The sequence below is a fragment of the Amphiprion ocellaris genome, chromosome 5 (genome assembly GCF_022539595.1).
Source record: "Amphiprion ocellaris isolate individual 3 ecotype Okinawa chromosome 5, ASM2253959v1, whole genome shotgun sequence".
Classification (NCBI taxonomy): domain Eukaryota; kingdom Metazoa; phylum Chordata; class Actinopteri; family Pomacentridae; genus Amphiprion; species Amphiprion ocellaris.
The window spans coordinates 23,027,772-23,048,169 of NC_072770.1; the positions used below are offsets into that span (position 1 = coordinate 23,027,772).

The 20,398-nt window shown below is 39.3% G+C and overlaps 4 protein-coding genes and 2 non-coding genes across 6 annotated transcripts; 4 read left to right on the forward strand and 2 right to left on the reverse strand.

The window, feature by feature from the left end:
* Positions 1-1,541: 1,541 nt before the first annotated feature.
* On the reverse strand, positions 1,542-5,782 carry LOC111587440 (zinc finger protein 239-like). The gene is made up of 2 exons (XM_023297404.3): positions 5,527-5,782; positions 1,542-4,112 (listed from the first exon to the last, which is right to left on the reverse strand). The coding sequence occupies exons 1-2, from the start codon at positions 5,705-5,707 to the stop codon at positions 3,193-3,195; spliced, it is 1,101 nt and encodes a 366-aa protein (XP_023153172.1). The 5' UTR covers positions 5,708-5,782; the 3' UTR covers positions 1,542-3,192.
* Positions 5,783-7,455: 1,673 nt separating this feature from the next.
* Positions 7,456-13,601, forward strand: gnl3 (guanine nucleotide binding protein-like 3 (nucleolar)). Its single transcript, XM_023297367.3, has 15 exons — positions 7,456-7,555; positions 7,746-7,804; positions 7,988-8,128; positions 9,171-9,290; positions 9,379-9,459; positions 9,547-9,682; positions 9,796-9,899; positions 10,777-10,927; positions 11,083-11,170; positions 11,339-11,516; positions 11,624-11,766; positions 11,985-12,121; positions 12,668-12,816; positions 13,027-13,096; positions 13,184-13,601. The coding sequence occupies exons 1-15, from the start codon at positions 7,543-7,545 to the stop codon at positions 13,285-13,287; spliced, it is 1,674 nt and encodes a 557-aa protein (XP_023153135.2). The 5' UTR covers positions 7,456-7,542; the 3' UTR covers positions 13,288-13,601.
* Positions 10,206-10,289, forward strand: LOC111587445 (small nucleolar RNA SNORA47). Its single transcript, XR_002748080.1, has one exon. It is a non-coding gene; the product is annotated as a small nucleolar RNA SNORA47 (small nucleolar RNA).
* LOC111587444 (small nucleolar RNA SNORD19) lies at positions 11,818-11,892 on the forward strand. The gene has a single exon (XR_002748079.1). It is a non-coding gene; the product is annotated as a small nucleolar RNA SNORD19 (small nucleolar RNA).
* A 148-nt stretch (positions 13,602-13,749) lies between the features above and the next one.
* On the reverse strand, positions 13,750-18,338 carry glt8d1 (glycosyltransferase 8 domain containing 1). Its single transcript, XM_023297368.3, has 9 exons — positions 17,827-18,338; positions 17,477-17,575; positions 16,736-16,946; positions 16,472-16,589; positions 16,279-16,363; positions 16,039-16,151; positions 15,782-15,948; positions 15,571-15,683; positions 13,750-14,991 (listed from the first exon to the last, which is right to left on the reverse strand). Exons 1-9 carry the CDS (start codon positions 17,840-17,842, stop codon positions 14,816-14,818), a joined length of 1,098 nt encoding a protein of 365 aa, XP_023153136.2. The 5' UTR covers positions 17,843-18,338; the 3' UTR covers positions 13,750-14,815.
* A 182-nt stretch (positions 18,339-18,520) lies between these two features.
* Positions 18,521-20,324, forward strand: spcs1 (signal peptidase complex subunit 1). The gene is made up of 4 exons (XM_023297369.3): positions 18,521-18,678; positions 19,205-19,264; positions 19,761-19,847; positions 20,035-20,324. Exons 1-4 carry the CDS (start codon positions 18,643-18,645, stop codon positions 20,158-20,160), a joined length of 309 nt encoding a protein of 102 aa, XP_023153137.1. The 5' UTR covers positions 18,521-18,642; the 3' UTR covers positions 20,161-20,324.
* The last annotated feature ends 74 nt before the right edge of the window (positions 20,325-20,398 follow it).

The window sequence follows — 20,398 nt, forward strand, 5'->3', positions numbered from 1 at the left end:
TATTTATTTGAGTGGCAGGCAATTGTGATTTTCTTATTATGAAAGACCTTCATAGCTCCTCAAGCAACTAAAATAAATAAATAAACATTTTTACACAAGACATAATCTGAGGACTGATTGCACAACAGTTCAGATTTGATTTCCTGTGATTGTAATCATACAATAACAGAGTAGATGACTTTTTTATAACTAAACGGATCCACATAAAGCACAAGTTTACCTCAGTTTCCTTACTGAATTTGATATGAGCAAATGAAATGCAATACATCGGTTCCCTCAGTCTCCCAGGTTCATATCAGTGGACGACCGTGCCCTTCCAGCTGTGTGCACACACACCGTTTCCTGCCTGCACCTTGACGAGATGTGGCATCTCACTGCAGATCAGTGTGGTGTGCAAATTCGATCTGCTGTAGAGAGGCTTGTTGATTTTTAAGCTTCCCTCAGTATTCATAGCCGCTGGCCGACATCCACGTTTTGTTAACATACAGTTTTTGATGTTCTGGCTGTGATAAATACCATGAGATTCAGTGAATATTCCTCTCCATCTGAAGAGTCTTGTATTATGAAGATGCCATTGAAAATATGTGATAGCAGCTCTAAGATATTAAGGAACTAGATCTAAGCTCTAAGATACTGAAAAATTAGCCCACTGTGTGCAATTAAGTGTCCCATATACAACCAAAGACATAGGTGAAATTTTTAGTGGTTCAATAACAGATCAATCCATATTAAGTAGCATATGGCAATTTCTAATTTAGGACACTCGTATGTGCAGCATTTATTTACACAAACTAATATCCCCTCTCACACCTATTACATGTTGCTCTCTTGTTGTTGGCTGAACTTATGAAGACCACTGAAATGGAAAGTACTCCACCAGGTGTTGTCAATCTGCTACTACAGAATGAAACGACGTGTGGATCCTAGACTGAACATCAATTATTGTTTTACTATTTGTCAGAATGTGGTCATAGGATGTGTTTGCAGATTTCTCTGTTGTTTTTTTGTTTGCTTGTTTTTATGTCATTTTTTGTGAACAGTAGTAGGACTTTGTAGTCATATTTCGAAAAGTACAAATAACATTGACTCTGTTCTAGTCTGGCATCAAGGTCAGCCATGACACTGTAAGAGAGAGCCAGTATGCACAATACATTGTTTTCTACAACTGTGATTCTTGGAATTTCAAGGTGCCTTCTGTGAAATAGTCCTGTCTCCTTGAAATATATGGAAGAAATGTTAGAAATTCTGTTAATATTGTATCACAACTGCATGCTAAAAGATCAAAACAAATTGCAACTCAGGATATGTCTTTGCTGAAAGGGTGGTGGTTAAAAATGTCTTGTATCCCTTATCTTATCTTTGCACGTCCTCTGAAGCACGAAGGAAAACTGTAGTTTACATTTTGTGTACTTAAGTGTACGACTAATGCTGTTGCATGCTGAAAAAGTGTGGTTATAAAATAATAATCTTCTTTCTACCCTCTTCGCTTAATCGAACTTTCTCAGGATACTCTGTTCACATGTAATGCAAGACGATTACAATGGATACTCAATTGCTACTTTATTAAAAAATAACATTAATATGCAATGATACAACACTGTACAGTAGAGTGTGTGCAGGGGAACAAAGATGTCCCCGAGAAGACTGTGAATGGAGGGCTGCTGGTCAGCTGTGAGGACGTGCTGGAGTTGTTCTCATGCTGCATTCATGACATGTTGAGGGATTACTGAGGCAGGAGGTGGCATCCCAAACAACTGAGCTCTGACACTGTGAACGTACCACATTTTTATTATGAGCCCAATTTAGTATTATTCAGATACAAATTGATTTTATGTTTATTTCTACAACAAGCAGGGACAAATTCAATGTAAAACGCACAAACCCTGAGTTACTGACTTGTACATGGCCATTTAAAGTCAGACGTTAATATTTTTTATAGGCCCCCGTGTTATGAATGCAGCATTAATCCTGAGAGGAGAAAAGTAACTATAAGATTTACAGTTTACGGATCAGTCCAAGATGTGGAGTGGAAGTACTTTATTTAATCACTTCTGAAAATCAACCACAACTGAGGCCCCTCCGAAAATACCTCACATGTAAATAATTACTGTGGTGACAAACTTAAGTCTTTGATGACAGAGACTCCTCAAAAAAGCACAGAATAGGTTCAGCTAATACTGTATGGCCCTGGTATAGAGTGAATCTCTGCATCGTCCAGGACGGATGCCACAGTGCATGTCAAAAAATAAGAAAAAAAAGACACCACAAAATCCTTAAATGTGTGGTAAGTCTGGAAGAGTGGTATTTTACAGAATATCACATTATTTCACAAAATAGCGTAGCAGTCTCACAACAGATTTGTCCTTTTTCTTCAGTGGACAAGATGAAGCACTAACGATGTGAGATGGCAGTGTTTAGCTCTGCAACAATGTAACAGCACAGAGAAAAGGAAAAAAGTCGATAAGACAAAGAGAAAAACATGGAAGATAAGTGCCAGATCAGAATCCTCCTTGTAAATCAGTCAATCCCACAGTTCATTGGAATTTAGGCAGCTTTTTGTTTGCTGACTTCATTTGCCACATTAAAAAAACTAAAATTACTGGCAGTGTAAGACTAAGCCCTGTAGCACATAGGCTTTATTTGCCAGACCTTCAGTTGTCTTGTTAGCGAAGAAAATGCTTTCATGAATACATTGATCCTAATTTTAGGTTTTAAAACAATAATTAAAGATAGATGATAAGTTTGCACATTTTAAACTCAAGCGTAAACTCATGGATGTGAAGGGACTGGCTAATAATAAGTGTGAATGTGCTGAACATTCTTGCATTTCTTGATACATCTCAATTTCAAGGCATGTGTGGAAGACTTAATCATGCTAATTATATGACTAAGGAAAAGGCTAGACAATTCAGAAAGACTAGCTATTAACTCAAATTGTGTCTTTGAGATTGAATACTCATTGACAAGTACAAAATAAGTAAATGACAAACTAAACTGGCTAATACAAATTCTACTGAGGGACTGAGAAGTCTTAGGTTAGATAAAAAATGTTGTCTAAGCGTTGCAGAATCCCAAGTTCTTGGAAAGTAGGAAGAAAAGCCTTGTGTCAATGGCAGCAATTTTAGCTTTTTATAGAAAAGTTTCCCACATCAATATGATTCACAAACCGGGTTGTTTAACAACATACTTGCATCATTGCCCTGAGAAATATGTTCCCTCGCGGCTATGGGTCTGAAGATGCCTTTTAATTTTGTCAGAGCGGCTGAAGCACTTGCCACACACGGGGCAACTGTATGGTTTTTCCCCCGTATGGATCCTCATGTGTACCTTCAGGTGAGCCATCTGTGTGAAGCCCTTGCCACAAATCTGGCAGCGGAATGGTTTTTCTCCTGTGTGACTACGTTGGTGCTCCTGTAGTCTGCCGGAGGAGCTGCAGCATTTCCCGCATACTCCACAGCGATAAGGTTTTTCCCGAGTGTGCACTTGAACATGCACATGCAAGTGGCCAATGTGACTAAACGCTTCGCCACAAACCTTGCAACAGAAAGAGGACATGTGGCCTTGTAGGGGGGATTTTTGATGGGGGCAGTCTACAGCATTGGCTCCTTGGTTTCGCATGTGAGAGGCCTGTCCTCTGTTAGCTCCAGTTCCGGCTCCCTTAGCACCAACCATCTGTCCCCCATTCTCCACCCCAATAATGTCAATGTTGTTCTCGTTTGAGCAGTTTGGGTTGACTGGTGCCAGAGGCTGAGCGCCGCTGTTGGAGGAAGTAGAACCTCTGTGGGCGCCTCCACTCTCTGCTTTTACATGCCTCGAGGAGCCTCGTGATCCAGGGTCCCTTTCCCTGTTCTCCACACCTTGACTCTGAGGGAGGTTGGATGTGTGTGGACCGTCCTGCGGGTATTCATTTCCAACATGCGGTGGAGTAAACATGTTCTCTGGTGTGCTGCAGGAGCCATGGCCCCGAAGCTGGTCATCTCCTTGGTTGGGCCGCAGATCTCTCTTGTCCTTGATCTGAATAGGAATACGCTCCTCATGCCCCATGCTGGGACTCCACTCACGGCGTGGATGCTCACCATCCTCCTCATCCAACAACGGCATTGACGGACGATCTGAGAAGACAGGAAAAAGAGGCTCAGCTGAAAACAGAGACTACATTGCAGATAATTTGGCATATGGCTCTTCCAGTTTAGAGTGTCATAGTTTAAACATGAGGTTTGCATTTAAACTTAGTTGTTTTTAAACACAAGCTGAAGATACTACAAAAACATACAGCAGAGCAACCATAATATTTGGAAATGGTAACTGTGGTACCTTACTGTAAAACATCCCTTTACTAGATGGATTCTTCTTTTTCCATAAAAAATGCAGAGTTGAACTAGCTGAAGTTTTAGCTGAAATACCTCAGCTGTGGTGATTTACAACACGTCTAAGTTCTAACTGAGGTGGTCAACATACACAGCTGGTGCAGAGGTAGTTGACTACATCTAGTTTCACGATCAACAGCTAAGGATTATGGTCTAAAAGCAAACTCTTTATTTGTAACGTGTCAGTCATAGAAGTGTAGCTTTCCTAAGAGGATTAAATTAGTAATAGTATGAACAGTATGTCTGTGGAGATTCTGACTCATCCAGGTAATGGGACATCTAAATGCTGGATGCGTTCAGATATGAGGTGAAACATCTTCAGCAAACTCAAGCAAGTCCTGTTGCCTTCATTGGAGCACTTACAGAGTGGCTGTAATGTAATTGGTTAGCTAATTCTAAGATGATAGTCTTAATATGAGCTATTACAATCAGGTAAGGTGACCCAGCTTTGCTGTAAAACCATTTGGGAAACCCTCAGTACATACATAAACAGTGAACAATATTGTAACGTCTATATAAAGTATTACCCCTTGAACTTTTAAGCAGTCTTTTACTATAATGTACAGTGACTGTAAGTAGAATTTTTGACACCGAGAAGAGAAAAACATAATGTCATGTCAAGATGAAGTGTGAGTAACTGAAATGAAGAACTTATACTCATTTTAAGAACTGGCACCTTTGCTAACACTTTGGCAGCAGTTGCAACTGTGAGTCTATGTGAATGAAGTGTTTCAGCTTGAAGTAAACAAACACTATTGACACAACATTTATGCGTTTGTCTTCGATGTTTACTATAGTGTGTCCCAGTCAAACTACTTCTGAATTAGTACAATAAATACTTCAATATGGACACATGAATCCAAACGTAGCTCAATGCTAACCCGGGTGCAGGCTAGTCGGCTAGCTGAAAGGCTAACGAACAAAGGTTGCTAACGTGCTAGCCGCGTAACAACAACAGCAGCTAACGTCAATTAGCTTAACAACAGTCAAGTTAACTTGCTTGGAAGTGGGGTAACACTATCATGTATCTGCCTGGTATGTTGTTGTATTTGTCCTGTTTGCCGTCATGTCAGTTTTACCACCTAATGCCTCCCCACAGTGTCGGCTAGTAGTGCAAGAAAGGGACGCAACTGCACAGTTAGCTTTGAGCGGAGCTAACCTGGCCATATTTCAATTCCAGCGTCTCGCAGTCTGCGTCTCAGATGGTCGTTCTCCCGCTCCCTGATCGCTATCTCCTCCTGGTACTCCAAAATCGTGTCCTCGACAGACTTGTAAATCTCCTGCGCAGCAAGCATGAGGCGCTCAGTCAAAAAGACGTTTAAAAACTGTAGTTTGGTCATTTTCTTGGATTGCGCGGAGCTCCTGCAAGCATCCAAAATGGACCAAAAAGATGCTCGTCCCAATCACGTGACCCAGACTTGTTTCTTCTTCTTCTTCTTCTTCTGCTTCTTCTTCTTCTTCTTCTGCTTCTTCTTCTTCTTCATGCTGTCCAGGGATGAAGGAGACTTTTCTCTTACTTTCCTTTTAATACATTAATGATCTTACCTCAAATATTTCCTGTAATGCACTGATTCTGGTGCCTTTTTGACAAAGTTTTTCTGTTTTCTTTATCTATTCAATTGCTGTTGTGTTTTTTGGTCAATATAAGATAAAGTATAACTTTAATAATCCTAAATGAAATTCTTATGAATATATTGCTGAGAAAAAAATATATTAACACATTCAGTGCCAAACAGAATAACACATAAAAGTACAAAAATAGAAATAAAAGAATACTAGAATTTTTTTTTTAAGTAATAAGGAATACTGGTAGTGATAATGAATTTAAAAAAAATAAAAGAAGATTATTTTCCTTACACAAATGTTTCAATACATCAGGAGTTCCAAAGTCTGGTTTGATAGTGGTGTGAAGTGAAAGAAGGCAGTATTGGAGAAATTCTTTTTGGAAGCTTGAATGTACACAGCAAATAATTTACATTTTACTTTGACATAAGAGCAAATACCCAAATACTGTTCAAAGTAGAAGTGATGCAATATTGCAATATGTAATAATCTTACATCATTTGACACTTTGTGGTAATGCACTGGGCTGTACTCATTTATGCTGCATACTATATACAATAAGGCTTTAGAATGTTTAACACCCTTTAATCCTAGCTTACATGTCTTTCAGAACACATTTGTAGTTAGTTTCAGTGTTTTAATGCCAGGTCAAGACATCTGTGTTTCTGCCACCAATTGTTAAATGAGCTGAACAGATAACTGAGTAAATAATTCTAAAAGGTAAAATATAACATTCTATCAAACTACAGTGTCCACAAAGAGTAGTGAGAGAGGGTGCTCGCACAGCAGACAAGAATAGTATTAATATATTCATCAGAGAGGCCAGTACTCACTACCACCATCAGAACTGCAATCAACACTATTCAGAAAGTGACAGAATGCTGTGAAACTGAAGACAGTTCTGAGAAATCCCATACAACCCACCCCAGGCCCTGGAAGTGATGATTCCACTGTGGTGCAGGACTGAACACTACACGAGGTCCTTTCTCTTAGCTGCACTCAGACTGTTTAATCGGCAGAATCGGCACAAAAACTACTCTGGTGGTCCATAAACAGGAAAATGTTGTGTAATGCACATGTACAACTGTTTATTTCTATGCATGTGCTACATACATTTCACAGACTATGTCATATGCACATATTTTATACATTTCTATTTAGATCTGCAAGTCATTTTGTTGCACACTGGATATATTCAAGTCATTTTGCACACTGTATATTTTTTGCATCATATATTTTATGCATTTTGGCATACTGCATATTTTCTGTACTGCATACTTTGCACATGGCTTAATACAAATATTTTTGTTAACTTGGTCTCAGCCCTTTGGTTCATAGTTTTTGTGCTGGAAACGTTTCATGTTAGTAGATCTGGCTGTTATGATGTAGCTACTGTGGCAAATTAATTTCCTGAAAAAAATAATAATAAAGCATTTATCTATGTATCCAATAAAATATGTTTCTACCACTGTGATGCAGTAACCCTCCATGCCTGCAGGTGGCGCAGTGTGAACTATTGGCTGCCCGGACAGGAAGTGAGCAAACATCAAACTGCTGCTGTCTTCCACGTGTGAGAGCATTTCAGTCACATTGGCAGCACCACGGCTCCACGATGAAGCGACCAAGTGAGTAAACATCGAGTTTGAAGCTGCATGAATATTGTAGCTTATAAAAACAACCATTTAAATCTGCATTCTGTTAGTACAACAAGCTAACAGGCTAACTGCAGTTATTCTTACAGCTAACGCTGCTCAGTCTGCGTTAGCTTCTCTCTTTGCTAACTTTTCAACCAACTGTTCTGTCTGTCGTCTCCAGAGTTAAAGAAAGCGAGTAAGAGGGTCTCATGTGCGAAGCGTTATAAAATACAGAAGAAGGTAAGTTGATTATTTTTTTAGTTTTTGTATTACCTCGACACTATAATCCATGTGTAATTGTATTTAATTGTCCACGAGGCCCGGGCAATGGAGAGGAGGTTGCCTATTCTTTAATTTCACCTCGTTTCACCTTCTTTCCAGTGCTCACATGTGTTTGAATACATGCTGTTCTTTTGTGTTTAGGTTCGAGAGCACAACAGAAAACTAAGAAAAGAGGCAAAGAAGAAAGGAGTGAGCAAACGAGTGAAGAAGGACATCGGGGTCCCCAATAGTGCTCCCTTCAAGGAGGAGGTGCTCAGGGAGGCAGAGCAGAGGAGGCTGAAGGTTGGCAGGCATTTGTTTTTCTAATGTGCATTAACATAACACTATTCTGACGTACAAATGCAGTGTTAAGGTCCAGATAGATGCACAGATCTAGTCTGGTCCCTGTCTCCTAAAACCAGCTGAAACTTAGATTAAAATAATCTTAATCTCACTGTAAGTCTGTCAGTGTTGTCTTGTTATCTCCAAAGTATAACTTCATTATAGCACCTGCTCCAATATGTTGGTACTGATACTTCCTCAAATTAATCCATCCTCTTCCATTTATTTTAAGTTGGGTTGTGGTGGCAGCAGATTAAGTAGGGCATTCCAGATGTTCCTCTCCCCAGTAATGTTTTCTAGCTCTTCCTGGTGAATCCCAAGGTGTTCCCAGGCCACATGAGATACGTAATCCCTCCAGCAAGCTGTGACTCTAACCTGACGTCTCCTGCTAAATTGGTCTTGCCCAGAAAATCTCCAAAAGAAAGCACCCAGGAGGCATTTTAATCACGTCAGAACAATCTCAACTGGTTTCTTTCAATGCAAAGGAGCAGTTGGCACTAAACTTGAAGCTGCCTATAGATGTCTGACCTCCTCACCCTATATGTAAGGTCGGAACCAGTCACTCTACCATTTCGGACACTTGTACGCACAGTCTCCAGCTAGAGCTCATGACCATGGATGGAGGTTGGAAAATAGACTGACTTTATTGCATTTATTGAGTCTCTCTGCAGGAATCCAGTTTATTATTGTGGCTGGTGTTGATCTGCATAATTGTGCAATCTTTATTTTAAGAAGCTGCAAGTTATGGTTACATCACCAGTGTGAATGTTGCCTTTGCATATAGGTATATTTGCCACATTATTAAGATAGATAAAGATAAATTAAACTGTTTTTATTGCCCTTAATTGCCTCATCAAACTCAGTTGTCTGTGTCCGTCAGTGAGATGCTTTGCCAGCTTGGATGTATTGGCTGCTATGGTCTGCATAGGTTTTAGATCATCAAGTCACTGGCGGTCCGTTTTACGAATGCTACCTGTTTTTTGTACTTAAATTTATCTCATAGATTGAAGAAGAAAAAGAAAGAAAAAGACAAGCCAAAAAGGAGGAGCGAGCCCAGAAGAGGAAGAAGGAGAAAGAAGCTGGAAGCAAAGAGACAGAACCCAAGGCCAAGAGGGTTCGCAAGGTAAAAGACCAACTCTACAGTCACCTGTGTTTTCAGATTTTAATCATTTCTTTGCTGACCTTTATTTTTGCCTCTTTTTTTTGCATAGAATGAAAGTGAAGATCATTCAGGAAAACAGGCGGCCCCAGATAGGAATTCCAAACAGTTTCTTTGTGCTGAATTAAACAAGGTGAAACTACCTACTTCCTGTCACTGTATTCTTACGGGAGTTTTAGCTTAAGTAGTTATTAGCAGCTCATGCTCTCCTCTCTCTCAGGTAATTGATGCATCTGATGTGGTATTAGAAGTCCTGGATGCTCGTGATCCACTGGGTTGCAGATGTCCACAGCTGGAGGAGGCGGTGCTGCAGAGGGGAGGCAACAAGAAACTACTTTTGGTTTTAAACAAAATAGGTAAATGGACATTATATGCTGCCATATTGAATTTTAATGCAGCACAGACACAGATTAGGTGATCTGTTGTTAATTTGATTGAATTGTCTGAATATCAATTTTCTGTGTTATAGATCTGGTACCAAAGGAGAATGTGGAGAGGTGGATACAGTGTTTACAACAGGAGTTTCCTGTTGTGGCATTTAAAGCATCTACACTGATCCGGGATAAAACAGTGGTAGGAGGTGCCTCTTACACATCAATGAAGACTTAAAATGTTTAATGCATTATATTAAATAGAAGAATAGAATGTGCTTTATTGTAATTACACACTGTGTAACAAGATTGGAGAACTAAAAATATTTAACCTGATTGGTGACCTTCTGTTGTTACTCAAATTAGCCTTTGAAAATGAAATTCATTTTTATGAGTTGTCTCCCAGAGAATAGCTGGATAGCTATCCAATCTGTTTGCAAACCTGCAGTATATAACAAAGATAAATGGGAATAATGTACATTCTTGTCAACGCTCTGTCGTCATTATATGGAGGACTGAGAAGGTTGAACAGCTTGTGTCGTGCTGTTATAACTGGTTATAACCTCCAAGAGTAACACACAAACCACATTGTTATATCTCCCTGGTCTAAGCAGAGTAGATAGACGTGTTTGTGGCACAGTTTTACAAAATTTTATCTACACACTGGGTTTATCCTGGTTCAGAATTAGATTTGGGAAGGGTCTACATAGTACAGTAGGCATGACTAGTCCATGTAGAGTAAAGGCAACTGGTCAACGTTGCCTTTATTGACTGAGTCCAAGCATTTTCCTGTTACATCTTACCATTTGATGGACAAATATCTATTTTGTTTGACTAAATGTAACATTTGTGAGCAATACTGGTTAAAATAAAGTTGTTTTTATTTTTAATTTGATGCTGGCTAAAACCTTTTTGTAAGCAAAGCACTCCTGTGTAGGAAAAAACCTGCACACACTCACTCATGCAGTTTTAGCTGTGATAATAATAGTGAATGTCAGTCACTTTAAATGTACATCAAAAACAATGTTCATTTGTAGATAGTCCCTGAAGTAATACTTCTCTGGATTTGTCTTCATCAGAAAGCCAAAAAGAGCAGAATAGATCCCTCCAATGAAATCCAGGACAAATCCAGAGGAGCTGTCTGCTTTGGAAACGGCTGCCTCACCGAGCTGCTCTCAACTTATGCTGATAACTTGCAGAATGAAGCTACGCTCAAAGTGGGTGTAGTGGGTAAGCACAGCTCTCCTCTATAAAATGCTTTATCTGTTCCTCTTTTGACTTTGATTTTACTGTCTCACAAATCTTTGTGGCATAGATATGTTATGGACATCAGTTGGAATTTGTATATAGTGTTAATTTTCATTTTTTTATACAAACTCCTTCAGGTTTTCCCAATGTAGGGAAGAGCAGCCTCATCAACAGTATAAAGGGGGTCATGGCATGCAATGTTGGCATCAAGAGAGGCATGACCAAGTAAGTGACAATACATTTGGCCATCTTTTCCAACTTCCAATTATTATGTGCATTTCTGTGTGTTTTGCTTTATGAACTTAGTAATTAGTGTGAATATTAGGAGCCAACATATATATTAGGTGCTCTCGTTTGTAGATTATTCCAATTTTTCTCCTTACCTCACGCCAGATTGATGCAGGAGGTGCACATTTTGAAGAACGTAAAGGCAATAGACAGCCCAGGAGTTGTGGCGTCGCCGTCCAACCCTCCAGCTTCGATGGCTCTGAGGAGTCTGCAGGTGGAGGAGGGCAGTGAGAGTGCACTAGAAGCTGTCAGGACTCTGCTAAAACAGTGTGACAAGACCCAGGTAAAAGAAGTTGACATCACGAGCGATATATGTGGACTTTTAAATTGGATCGCTTTTGTAAAAGTCCATTGGCGACAGTGTCTGATTAATTGCTCTCATTGTTCCAGATCATGCTTCAGTATACCATCCCAGACTACAAAAATTCTCTGGAGTTTTTGACCCTCCTTGCCAAAAAGCGTGGTTTTCTACAGAAGGGTGGCGTTCCCAACACGGAGCAGGCAGCCATCACCTTCCTGGCCGACTGCACAGGGTGAGTGTTTGTGTTTTCCCTAGAAGTTTAGAAATGACGACCTGCAGCCTGTGGAAATGAGGACAAAAACGCAATTCTGGATTTCATTATGAAGACTTCTAATCCAACTCTGATCCAAACACTGTGCCGGGCTAACTGCAAACATGTAGCACGGCAAGTGCAAAACGCTCTAATTTTGACTCACAAAATTGTGCATCTCTGCCTTGGTGTCTCCTCAGAGCCAAACTCAGCTACCACTGTAAGGCACCAGAGAACCTCAGCCTCCCTGCCTACATGTCTGACGCTGTGGTCGCTGAGATGCGGAACAGCTGGGCTCTAAACAAACTGAAAGCAGGAAACGAGGAAACTCTGAAAGGTACTGCTATAAAATTCAACTTCTACAGCAGCAGTTGAGAATCATGTTTTTTTCTGGTTGAGACAATAAAAGATGACCGTGTTTTCATGCTGTAGTTGTGGTTTTAAGCAGATAATCCACTGGATAGATGCGTCTGTATAATAGGGCCATTGTATAGCTTTTTTTTTTTGTCACATTAGCCATATACAAGAGAAAACGTATGTTTGCTTTAACCAAGACACTGAAAGGCATCCTTATGAGTATTTTTTAGAAAACACAAGACACGTACGACTGGACAATTGTAGTCACTGCTTTGGTTTATGGCTGATTATCTTAATCCAGATTACTGAATATGTTAATGTTTTATAATCACAAGTTACAATCATGCATTTTCTTACTTTGCTTTTGACAGGAGAGAGCATTCTTTAAAGGTCTGTCAGTTTTAGTAACTGACTGTCTTGATTTAAGGTGTAAAGAGATGAATCCCTCCTGGGGCTTACAGTGTGCTTTTGAACTGAAAAAGTGTAATCCATTTTGTCTGTGTCACTGAAACATTTGCTTTCATAGGTGTTAAATTCCCGAGTCAGTCCAGCAGTATAAGCTTCATCTCTAAAGGGCCGACTGCAGGTCTGCTGAGTGCGTCTGACATCTCTGAAGAAAAACCTGCTGCTGCCGCCACAGAGGTAGAAGCAGAGCAGAATGATGAAAACAATGAGGTAACTATAGATGGACAACTGCCAGATAATACAGCTGTTTAAAATAATGACCACGGTCTGTTCTCCTGGAAATGAGGACAAAAATGCAAGTCTTGATTTGTTGATGAAGACTTCTAATCCAACTCTGATCCTTCAGACTAGACCTTTTTTATTGTGTATCTTGGGGATTGTTGGAATTTTAAATATCTGAAACATCTGGTCTTCTTGCAGCCTGAACAAACTATGGAGGACTCAGATAAAGCAGAGGAACAGGAGCAACCACAGAAATTGTCACTGAAAAGTAAATATATAAGAAATTCTTTTAAGTTCTTCATTGCTAGATACACACTCATCAGGCTGGATTTATACATCTCCTGTTTTTTTGCAGAAAAGACACCGGGTCATGTGCAGTTTCACCCTACCCCCATTGACATCAGCCTCTCTACAGTCACAACAGATGATGCCTATGATTTCAACACGGACTTTAAATGAGCTCAGCCTTCGCACTGCGCTCTGATGGACATTCAGACCTGAATCATGAGCCCTTCCCTCTCTGCCTAAAGCTGGAAAGCAATGGGACAGTTGACCACATAAGGATAAACCTTTATCCTAAACTGCTTTTTTTTTTTTTTTTTGGCTTAAAGAGGCTTTCAGTAGTTCTGTATATATATCCACTGACTACTTTTCACAGATGTTGGTGAAAGATTGCCAGTTGTGTCCAGATGTCTTTGTAATATCTTGTTATGCAAGAATACTGTATATAGACAGCTTACTAATAATGTAATAAACCATCTACAAAGAGGTAAGTGGGCCTTCTTACTGTAATTTTCCAGAAATTGAGTTCAAACATGCTGAAAGTTTTATATTGTAGTGGCATTTTAACTGCATTTTCTTTACTGAATTATTTAGCATCCCTTCTTCATGAAATAACTGGATTAGATGAACAGAAGACAATTTTAAAAAAATTTATAAACCTGGAAGTTTTATTTCATGTATCGTACAAACAAATGACATTTACACCAGCATGGTGACTGTTTTTCAACTTGTATAAAAATCCTGACAATGAAGGATAAAGCTTGGGGCATTTTTTGCAAATACCGTGTTCTTTACTTTCTGCAGAGGTTTGCTTAGTGGTCTACAGAGAATCATTAAAAAAAAAAAAACCAAATTGTAACAGTTCAGCATGAGAGGCAGTAAAATACTGAGTTAGTGTTCGTTTATGGCATAGCTACTGGGGCAAATTTAAAAGCCAATAACTTGACTACAATAAACTCTGTGGGTTTGTAACAATGTTCAGAGGAATAGATTCATATTGGAGCTAAAACAGACCATTCTAAGATGTAAAAACTAGGCCCTGATGAATCTTATGTGCAAGTTAGTATTAAAAATTGGGTTATTTTTCCACAGGAAATACTGAATTGAGGTAATGACACGAAGCATCTGCATGGATAAAATGATTCTTACTGAGATTGAAATGATCAGAGGAGTGTTTGAAACAATTATAAACTGAGGATGACTACTACACTGTAACATCCATTTAACCACTATTTAGCTGCATGTAAATATACCAACTTAAGCCATAATTACTTTGACTGTGATGGTTTCAGATTTATATAAACACCTTGGGACACTGACACATGACATTACTGTTGACAGGGTTGATGCACATATTCAGTTAGAGTGAAACTCTTCAGATGCAACACCTCGGATCAAGTTCAGGGTAAAATGCAGCTCTTATAAGGAGGAAAACAGTTTGTGAAACTCTGCTTTCAAAAGTTTAGCACAATATTTTGAGAAATGCGAGTCAAAGCAATCTCAAGGGCAACAACATAATACTCGGGGGGGGGGGGGAATTCAGCATTCAAGGTAATGCGAGAGTACTTGGGTCCACACGTTCGGATGACAACTAAAATACAGGGCTGCAGGGTGAGAAGGCCTTACTTAGTTCCTGAGTTACGATGAGGCGTGTTCCTGCTGGGACAAGGCTGGTCCAGAGCTTCCTGAGAGCCAATTTTTCAGTCTAGCTGTGTCTTCGCACTGGGGAAAATTTTCCCATGGGGTCGGGAATGTACCACTTGTCCCACACATCAGAAAAGGAGGATGTTCTTCCCCAGGGCTTGTAGTGGCCGTTCCAGTGGAGGAGCTTGGCAGCTTTCACAAACTGGGCAGAGTAGCGGTTTCCAGCACCGGTGTTACCTAAAAAGTTGCCAGTCTTTTATTTACGGTAGTTACATTTTTGTCTTATTGCCAACTGTATTTAGCATCTAAAACTGTTAAATTAAGCATTCTAGTATTATAATTACAGGAAAATATCACCCAAACAAGATTATGTGTGTGTCCGTCATAAACTTCTTTAACCTGAAAATGCATATTCTTCACAAGCAACAGAGCGTATTAAGTCAATAGCATTATAAGGCACACTAAAATGAATAGATTATATTCTATAGGAATAGTTTCCCTGTTTGTGAAATGTACTTTCTTGTCAAGAAACAGACAACTTTTAATTCTGCCAGTTAAACTTGAAAATACAGCATGCAGGCAGCCATCTCATCTCATCGTATATACTGCAGGCAAAGAGAAATGCTGAATCTTTCTTTTGAAAAAAATCTCAAACAGCTTCTCAAGTCTTGTGAATCTACTCATTTCCACTCAGTATCGCAATGTGTGTCAATATAATGTTGTACCAAGTAAACCTCCAAGAATGTCAGGTCAATGGTACCTTCAAAAAAGTCCACTTTCTCTCTAGTTTCTTCCTAGGAATTAACCAAAACTTACCAAGGTGTCTCACGTGCCACAGTGGGTCGATGGCGGAGTGACGTTTGTAAAAAACAATGAGGAGTGGAGGAGTAGTGATGCTCTCAGCAAGTGTTTTACTGTACAGATCCTCCCTGGGGAATGGGAACAAAAATGAGCTCAATGCAAAAATAACAAAACTCGACAGACTGTCTTCTATCCCTCTATCATTTCACCTGTGTGACTAACTTACTGTGTGTTGAGCTCCATCCAGTGCTCCAGCTGCTGGGTGATGTTTTGGTTCTTCCATTCAGTCAGGTTGGCGAGAATGACTCCAGGGTTGAAAGAGCAAGTGTTGGCCCTCATCCCCAGCTTCTTAATGGCCTCCTTCTTGAAGTCCAGAAAACCTATATAGTTATTCTATTGAAAAAATAAGAAGTTTTATTTAATTGAGAATTAAACATTTCTTCACGTAACTGAAAACAGTCAGCTCTTGCAATAGAAGCTCACCTGATTTCCAGCTCCTCTAATGATGCCCTTAGCAGACGCAGAGTCACAGTCATCGGAGAAGGCAGCTGCGTGTCCGGGTTTGAGGCTGGTTTCATAAAGCTCCTGAATGTCCCCTGAGAATCAACAAAACACATAAAATGGATTCAATAATTTACTTCAAATCATTTCTTTTACTGTTACACTGTGTATACTTGTGAGAGTTCTGATTGACTAATGGAAGACTTCATGGCGGGTTCTTACCCTGTACAATGACATCATCGTCCAAATAGATGGCTTTCTCTGTCTCAGGGATGTATGCAGGCAGATAAAACCTGGCAAAAGTCAACTGAAAAATAGACAATTAAAACTAATTTTGCAAGAGGGGAACACAAATGCATTGAATGAATGCAGTAGCATGAATACTTATCCCAGACAGTAAATGTAGTTATCTTACTGGTTTTGCAGCCTCTAGTGTCTGAGGATCTTTAGATATCTTCCCACTGAGGAGCTCAGGCTTGAAGATGACTATCTTATGTTTGATATTTTTTAGACTTGTCTTACTCAGCCACATCCTGTTGGGTAAAATAAAGAAAAAAATTCATGTCAGATAATACTAATATTTCAAAAAGTCCACAGTGTTGTGGTAGCGAAACAGACCTGTATTTAAGATCAGGCCAAAACATGCATGTGGCAAGACAGACTTGCTTCATGGTCTTACTTTAGGTGACCGACTGTGTCATTCAAGGTCACAATGGTGAAGACAACATTGGCTTTACTGTTCTGGTAGACGCTGTTCATGGCAGCAACCACAGCACCGAGTCTGTCCTCAGCAGCAGTGATGAGAACAGGGATCTCCTCTCCTTTCCTCCCCGACTCTCGTCTGAGGTCCAGAGACAACTCAGACTCAAAGGGAAGAATCAACCCGGCATCTGGTTGAACACACATTAGGGATTCACAAATTGCTTTTATGATTTTAATGCATCAAATTTGTCTGGTGAGATGCACATGTTAAATAATTTGTTACACATCTGATTATAATTTTATGGTAAAAGTGTGATCCATTCACTATTTTTTTAAATATCAAATCAAGTTTCTCTATGGAGATCTTTTGTTTCCCAGCATGATATTTGCAGCAGTGATATTAACCTGTGTATAGACTTAGATAAACTAGATCGACGTAGCTAAACCCTGGATACTTTGTGTATGGGTGAGCCTTTGTCCCCTTAAATAAACTGCAGCATCTCTTCTCCTGAGCTATTTTGATCAGTGATCATCTAAGTAACCAAAATGCTAACTGTGCTTGAAATAATCTATGCACATAACTAGTAACAATAATAACAAAAACAAGGACCCAACATATGATATCTCCTCATACTGACAGTTTTCAACTAGCCTCTAACAGTATAGTAGAGTTCCTAAAATTCAGTACCAACTTTTGATTTTAGTGAGAAAAGCAAACCTGGGCTTTCTTTGTGCAAAAAGTCACTGAGGTTGAGGAGGTTTCGTTGAACTACAATCAGGAAGGCAACAGCCAGCAGCACAAGGATGACCAGGTTTACTGAAAGACACAGAACAGCTGATAACATGAGATGAGGAACAAAAGGCAGCAGTGTCAGTGTGGGAACTGTGAATACCACACATTTTTGTTGTCAAGTCATGTTACATGTAAATGTCAGCCAGTTTGTGCACCTCAGTGTTAGTGCACCACTTTAATCCATTTCTGTTTCAGGTTTTCATTCACACTGTATTCTGTAGACAAAGTAATGTTTTAAATGCAAATTAGCAACCGCTTCATTCAGTTTAACCCACCTCTTCTTAGTGTCATGGCAGTCGTCTCATCCGTCCTTCCAAAGCGTCTGATGAAAAAAATAATATCTGACAGTGGAAAGTTGACCTAAGTGGAGCCACGCTGGATTAGCTGGCAGCCTAATGAGAACTGAGGTGAACCCGAAAGGCTGCTGCACCTCCGAGTGACAACCGCATAAACACACGAGTCTGTCTGCAAACTAGCAGCTGTTAACTGTGACTTAGTGTGCTTACATTTAAAATAACGTTAGCAAAGTTTTAAGCAGAAACCAGACAGAAGACTAGTCCACGTTGAAGCCAAACTGCCAACTCAACATCAACAACTTTATTCCATCCGCGAACACAATTGCACGTAGTAGTAGATGACTACAGAGTGCCTGAATAAAATTTTGCACTATCTTGCCATTGTCTGGAAACAAAAAAATGCTAAGTGTTATAATGCAGCATGTATATATGTTTCGATTATTGGAATTCCGAGGCAATAATATATTTCAATAAAATAAAGTGACTAAAATATAGCAGTTTCAAATTTTACGGGCAGCCCTGTCGACGGACAAATCTTTCCACAGACACCAAGTTTACCGTAGCACCAGAACCATTGTATCTCTATTCAAGGGTTGTGCGAAATACGAAGCGCTTCAGCCAATCCGTGTCACTTACAGAACTGTGCGCCTGCGCAGTTGATACTAGAGGGCGTGGCTCTACGGGTCCTTCTCTATGCGAAGACGTATCTTTTTTAAAACCGGAAGCTAATCTCCTTCGATTTGGTCTCGCTAAAACCAAATTCTTTCAGTTTATGCGTTTATTTCTCTTGGAAAAATGCTGTCCATATTCAAGTCCATCCCCACGCATATGGTAAGAGATTATTTCACGTGAAGCTGTGAAATTTCGCCCGCCTTCTGTTTCATCCATGCAGTTGCATTTAGCTAAAGCTAACCTGTGTAATGGTAGCGGGTCGATGCTATGCTCACACAGGTAACAGCTGCTGGCTAACTTTAGCCAAAACCATCTAACTACATTTACTTCATAATTCGGTAGAATCACATATTAAGTATGCAATGAACCCGAGATATCAGTAGTTATTAGTTGTTGGCTAATATTTATACAAATCAATGCCATGTGTATGTATGTGTATGGATGAATGTATATTTGGAAGTAGCGAAAGCAGCTTGTTGTAAATTAAGTAATATCTGTAAATTCTTTCTTTTATTACTCAGGGTATATAATCTGCTGTAACATTAGTGCGACTAAATAAACCGTCAGGCAGCACTAAAGTTTTACTAGCTACTGATTATGCTAAGATTGAATTAATATACTCTCCTGACATTTGATACGCTAACCTGCATTCATGAATTATTTTTTTTGTCCTATTGTGTTACAGGATTACAAAGGTCAGAAGTTGGCTGAACAGATTTTCCAAGGAATAATACTCATCTCAGCGGTAACTAACCTTGACACATGCAAATTAGCAAAACACCCCATTAGATTTATTCTCATGTACGCTAATGGTCTTCTTTTCTGACTTTTAGAAAAAGTACAAAAATCTCATTTGTATTATTATAGTTAGAAAAGTATTAAAGTGTCACCTAATAGTGCTCTAAACGTAAATCCTTGACCACTAAGCTAATCCAAGCCTTAGTCAAGTGTGTACATGATGCAAATTGTGAACACATTCATTACAGACTTGTGATTTTTGGTCCAAGTCCCCGCTGTTGATCTTCCCATTATCATTAACCATATACAGGAGTTTGTACTTTGTTGTTTCATGATGTCTGTTTTGCTGTAGAGATGCTGTGTGTTGAAACACCAAATATTTTTCTCTTGTATTAAAAAGAATAGATAATAATTTGATAAAAAATATTACAAACTGTGATTACTGTTTCAGCTTATATAATATTGCTTGTCGTTTACTGACAGCATTTGTATTGTGTTTACAGGTGATTGGGTTTGTTTATGGTCTGATCATTGAACAGTTTGGGTGGACAGTGTACATAGTACTGGCTGGTTTTGCTGTGTCTTGTGTGGTAAGTTTAGTTTATTTAAGATAATTAACTGATTTATCTGTAACTGTACATCTGCCTTTGAACACAAGATATTACTGAGCAGGAGAAACAAAACTAATAAAACCTGAGAGATTCTTGTGATTGTATATCATGTCAAGACTTACTGAGAGACCATAACCTTTAGTTTTGTTTCCCTCCTTTACTTTAGTTGACGCTGCCCCCGTGGCCGATGTACAGAAAGAATCCTCTATCCTGGCAGCCAGTCATACCAGAGAGCAGCGGGGAACCCAGCCAAAAACCTCAGGAAAGCCTCAAGAAGAAGAAGCACAAATAATTCTGAACTATCCCCGTCTGGCTGTTAATACATCTTTTTATATGGGAAATTATTTTGAAGTTTCTCATAATCCACATTTGAAGCATTTAGGAAGAAAACTTTGTTACAGTGTTTATCAGTTAATAATGAGCCTTGTGTTTCAAATAATAAACATCTGATATGGACTACGTTTTACAAATGGGATGCTTCATTGTATTTACAGTTACAGTTTTTGTTGTTTTCTGCAAGACGAGTTTCA